A 6,000-nucleotide genomic window follows, 5' to 3' on the forward strand; every position below is an offset into this window, starting at 1 on the left:
GAGCGAGAGGGAGAGAGGGAGAGAGAGAGAGAGAGAGAGAGAGAGAGAGAGAGAGAGAGAGAGAGAGAGAGAGAGAGAGAGAGAGAGAGAGAGAGAAAGCAATTAATGAAAAATCACATATTAGGCATTTAAGAACAGGAGTAGAACAGAGGATGAAAGGAAGCAGTTATGAGGGACATCAAACACGCCAGGCGTCTTCAGTAACGCTGACTTGAACTACCGGTCGCATGTTCCCCTTTTTCCCCTTCAGACACTCACAAAGCACTGAAAACCGTCGGCTTTGAAAGAAGAAACCCTGCTCTACAAGTCGCTTAATGAGATGACCACCTTAAGCCATCATAGCCTATCTCAGAGTTTGTTCCCCTTTTACTTATCTTTTTTACAAATATTTCCGGCGGGAACACATGCGGCCTAATTTCCTTGTAAAATCGAGCATTGTTTCATAGTGTTTTTCACTGCTCAACCCAAGGCTAATAGTGCCCCTGTGAATGCGTGGGGGGTTTGTTTGTGAGAGTATGCGAAAAAAGGGTCTAAGATCACAGGTTGAAGAATGAGAATAACATTGATATCATGCGGCGGGAGACTAGGTGCATGGGTCAATACAGAATTAATTCATTGGGCTCTTTCGTCAGCGCATATGCACGCAAGTGTGCGCGCGAGCGGTTTGTGTTTGTGTGGCGCCGGTGTGATGGCTGTTTGCGTGTTTGCTTTATGTGTTTCATTAGGTCTGAGAGTGTGAGTGAGTGCAGTGGAGGACGTGCCAACAAAAGGGGGGGAGGGTGTGTTCGTTACTAGCTTGGCTCTGAAATATGCATGCAATTAACAAAACTGTGATTATGGCCACAAATGAAATGCAATTAGAAAAAAAAAGTCATATTAACATTAAATAATAAGACGGCGGGGGGGCAAAGGCAAAGCCCATTTCACTCATGGGTAGGAAGTTTCAATTAAACACACACACACACACACACACACACACACACACACACACACACACACACAGTCACAAGTCTGTTCTTCTCTCTTCAGAGAACACACCCATTTCAGCAGTTGCTATGGCAACTGATATCAATCAGAGAATTTGGGAAAGAAAATTGCAATAGGGATATGGTAGGAATAAGCTGTTTGATCCCCCCCCTCGCCCCCCCTAAACCACCCATCCAGCTTCAGGCTGCTTCCAGGACAGCATCATGGCTTCTGTAAGTGTATGAGTTCATTCAATACATTATGTGCCCTCTTACTGCCTCCCTATCTCCCTCTCTCCCACCCTCTCTCTCTCCCACCCTCTCTCTCTCTCTCTCTCTCTCTCTCTCTCTCTCTCTCTCTCTCTCCCTCTCTCTCAAAGTGTTTGTGGTGTGCGTCTGAATTGTATCTCTTGAAAGTGTGCTGTCGTGCGCTTGAAGTCATTGATGTCCATATCCATGCATTCCTTTTGTTAAAGTTATTCAATCGTGTTTGTTGTTATATTTCAGTTTAGTTTGAAGATTGAACTGTCAGCGCGATTGTTCTTCAAAAATGTAAGCAATGAACTGACAAGCATTCTTATTATTTTCCGACGCTTCAATTTTTTTTTTTTATGATTTGAATTTGATGTGGCAAGTAAATCCAGATGAGGCAGACCAATCAGACCTTGTTCAGGATGGTGCGCCAACTCTGTCTTTGTTCCGGGGACATTTTCACCACATTGGTGGCTTTTCTATTTCCCACTGGATTAGAGGCTAATGTACCTTCCACGGTGGAAACCGTGACGGGCAGGACCCTGACGCGGAGGGCAGAGCTTTTGGGCCTACTCTCCTGCTTTATTAATGTTTATTCACCAAAACGGTGGAACCGGGCTGTTCTTTAACAGGTCAAAGGTCCCATCAGAGCCGGGACCGGGGCCAGAGAGAGCATCATTGAAGCAGAGCAATGGGGGAGGGGGGGGGGGGGGGGGGGTGAGAAACCGTGCAGTCTAAGCTTTACCTCTGGAATAAAAAAAGAGTGCGCAATCTGTTTTTAACCACGCTCTGTACCGTCTTCGTGGATTTCAGCACAGTTTGATCAGGGCTGATTCTCTGGTGATTAAAGACTGACGTCTGCGTCTATAAAGCTGCCAGCCTGGGGTTAGCACCCAGCGAACACATCTCCCCGAATGGATCCACCGCCCGCCGTCTGACACACACCACAGCTGCACCTCCGCCTCACCAGGAGAAACCACACTCCGTTTTTATTGCATTTTTTTTATGCGAAACCTTTTACAGCGCAACCCCTTTCTTACATGTGATAAATTATGGTGACTTCATAGGAGGGTTTTTTGGGGGATTCCAAAGGAAATCCGCGGGAAGACCTAGATGAGCGTTTGGTTAGCTCGGTCGTAAATACTTTCGGAGACAGAAATGGAGGATTTGGAGAGAGTAAACAGCTCATTAATAGTCACTAGGACAACACCGGCAGTGCGGCCGGTGGCTTCTCGGTGGCGTGTATCATTACAGGAAAGGAAGCCCTCTTCATTATTGTTGATAACTTCACATCTGACAAGGCGCTGAGCTTTAATGAAAAGATGGTACGCCTTCACCTGACCCAGTGGAACATTACACTGCCCTCTACAGGGCCGGGAACAGAAAGAGTATATCTGCCACCAGTACGGGCAATTATCGATGATTACAGAGATAGGGAGGAGTTCAAAAGTGCGCAATCAAAGACTTTAGGTATGAGGCCTCTCTGATGAAAATCAGCAACATCTTATACATAAGGTGCTACAAATTCAGAGCACATCCGACTGTAATAAGGGTTGGCAGGAGCTTAGGAGGTAGAGCGGGTTGACTGGTAACCGGAAGGTTGCTAGTTCAATCCCTAGCTAAGTGTTGAGGTGTCCCTGAGCAAGACGCCTCACCCTGACTGCTCCTGTCACCCTGCATGGTCGACTCCACCATGAATGAGTGAATGAATAGTTGCAAGTCGCATTGGATAAAAGCATCAGCAAAATCCCCCAAAATGTAAACGTAAATATAATAGGGGCATACCCGATAAAGGTTTTGCATAGTTTGATTCCTATTCGTCAGGCCAACCCCTACGTCAACTGATCGTCGAAACACATACGAAACATTTCTAATGCACGCGGCCCGATGATTCCTCCTATTTTGTGACTTTTGCATCGTTCAAGGGCTTGAAAATAATCAACGGGCTTATCAGGGTTTCCCCACAGACGTCTATAGGCGCTTCCGCTAAATGCGTGAGGAATTATGGCAGCATCTGCATTCAATTTGATATAAAATATATGCAAATTGGAGCCTTATTTACTGTTACATAAGCTAGTATTATATATCGTAATTATAGTAATACATTTTACGAAATCAGTTTTTGATTTCACAGTGGCCAGTCACCGTGGAAATGGAGAGCTCCGTTCTGTGTGATTACCCACAGTACTCACATCCCATCATGACAAATTCCTGCATCGATAAGGAGACCGTAGAGGGGTTTGACTCATTAAAGATGTAAAATACATTTGAATGATAGGCTCAGGCGTATAGGATTTATAGCCGAACCGCAAAGAATGTAATAACAAGAACCAGCAGGGAGAATATCTCTCACCAGCACGACTGGTACCAAGTGACAGCTGCTGTTGACATAGTTTGCGTTTTACTTTTTGGGATCATCTTTAATGGTTTCACAATGCTGCCAAACTTTAGACTTTATTTTTTTCCTGTTATTGTGAATCCTTCCAAGACTATATGTACGGCCACACCAAATGCGTTACGTGCGTAGGCTTACGTGCGTAACGCGCCTAACCTGCCGCTTGATCATTGTGAGTCACAAAAATGGTTCAACGCGCCTACGCAGCTAGATGAGCCCTCCCAAAACTTATTTTCCCCCGCTATTTTTCTTTTGCTCCACAAACATGGTTGAGATCACCACCATCGCTGAGCTGTATTTGTTGTGGGAGTCCAGGAAACGTGGTGTCGTACAGGGTAGGACGAGCACACACTGAAACGATGACTTGGTTGTCCATGTTCTTTCTGCTTCTGTGCGTCCTCCGTCTCTCTGCCAGTGACGTCGGGTCAAGCTCAACGCTGATTGGCTATCGCGGCTAAGCGTCACACGTAGGAGAGTAAGAAGTAAGAAGTAGGTGTGTTGGGCCTAACGCGCTGCTTTAGCGCGTGTAACACATCTACGCGCTTAAACCAATGGTTCCCTATGCAAAAATGCAGATTTTCTACGCCTCTTACACGCGTAACGTGTTTGGTGTGGCCGTAGCTTAACGGTCTAGGATGTGCTCTGTTTCCGAACAGGAAATGATTGCATAGTGCAGCTACCATTACACAAAGGGGTTATTAAACAAACAATAAGGACATTTATTCAAAGCAATACATAACACAGCCAAATGCAGACAAAAGACTAAGTCAAACCGCCACAAAACAAACATTGTATAACCTATGGGCTTTTCCTTACAGAAGCCAAGCAATTATCTGATACCATTTAATTTAGCTCCCCTATCTTCCCAATGGTATGTCCCGCTGTTACATAATACCCAAAGATCTGAGGTCATCCCAAGACTGTAATATGATAGGCAAATTGTAATAAATTACAATTTGCATAGAATAATTCAATTTTTTTCCATTCAGGTTTTTTCACAGTTTGGAGGTGAAACTTGGTCATGATATCATCACTATCATAGAATCCCAATATCACACATCATAATTGGTTGTAGAACAAAGTAATAACCACACATGCGTTTCATTCAGCCGCCCATTGTTCCAACAGGTAACGGTTGGACAGAACGCATCGTTTCATGGTGACTTTGATCTGCACTTTGGAAATGTGATAGGGTCAATATGGAGGAGAGCGAGCAAAAACAATCATGGGTGAGCGGTCACTGGACCCTGTGTTCATATTGACCGAACTCCCCCCCCCCCCCCCGCCTCCCCCCAGGGCGGTTCACCTTCAGATGGAGTTTGCTGATTAGAGAAATCACAAATAGACTGGACACTTTACGGTTGACCTGTGAGAGTGTACAAACCCCAGGATCTCCCCAGGATAGCACTTCACTGCCTCATTCTTTTTGTGATGTATTTACGTGCCACACATCAAGTAAAAAATGTGTAAAAAAAATGTCCCCTCTCTCCCTCTGTTGTTCTTTCATTCTCGGGCTCTCTCTCCCTCTTTTTTTTATCTCCACCTATCTCCATCCATCTCATTGTCTTGCGGTTGTTAAACATTCAATACATTCTGTACCCTTGCCTCTGTATCAGTGGAGGGCATCAAAGACCGGATCAAATAGGCAGCATGGATCAATATGTGTTTGTGTGTGCAATCCCATTGGATATCTCCTTGAGATCTTGCCAATATGGAGATGCAATCGTGGTAGCATTTATAACATTCACAAAGCCTTGCGTTTTCTCCTTCAGTCTGGCGGATGGGAGATCGAAAAGGACAGGACACAGGGATACTTGTGGTTTGACAGGAAGAGAATGGTGTGACACCATTCAGGGTCACGTCACCAATAAAGGAGGAATGATAAAGTAGTGATGTTGAGAGACTGATAATCTGGGATCCAGCAGTCCAACTTTGCTATTGCAGAGCTTCTGGGGAGGCCAGAGGAACCAAACACTGGAAGAGCCAAAACGGTTTCGTTAAGAGTGGCAAGTCTGCACAGCGTTGATTTGATACCTTTTCAAACAATGTTTTACAGTTCCTCGCCTCCAGCAACACGATTGGGCGAAACAAATGAGTCAAAGGAAAGTGAAAGTATGATTTGTGGACTACAGAACAGATGCCCAGATGTTCCTTTGATTCCGGTGTGAAAGACAAACCGTATGTGTGTGTGTGCGTGTGCGTGTGCGTGTGCGTGTGTGTGTGTGTGTGTGCGTGTGCATGTGCGTGTTCATGTGCACCTACCCCAGCCGAGGCACAGGAAACGCTTGCGGATCAGGCGCGACCTCATCTTGCCGATGACGGCGAGGTAAGACTGCCACGCCTCGGTCAGTACCCAGCAGAACGACGCCAGGAAGAAGAAATGCAGGA

The 6,000-nt window shown here is 45.5% G+C and overlaps 1 protein-coding gene across 1 annotated transcript in view; it reads right to left on the minus strand.

The window, feature by feature from the left end:
- Window positions 1-6,000, minus strand: part of adgrb2 (adhesion G protein-coupled receptor B2) — a gene marked incomplete at its 5' end in the record, with an annotated part of 138,477 nt that overhangs the window by 37,065 nt on the left and 95,412 nt on the right. The window contains one exon of the mRNA XM_079748795.1: window positions 5,875-6,000. This exon is cut by the window's right edge and continues 25 nt beyond it. Within this exon, the coding sequence (XP_079604921.1) occupies window positions 5,875-6,000 (126 nt within the window). The remainder of the gene's footprint in view (window positions 1-5,874) is intronic.

Source organism: Pollachius pollachius, assembly GCF_949987615.1.
Source record: "Pollachius pollachius genome assembly, chromosome: 13".
NCBI lineage: Eukaryota > Metazoa > Chordata > Actinopteri > Gadiformes > Gadidae > Pollachius > Pollachius pollachius.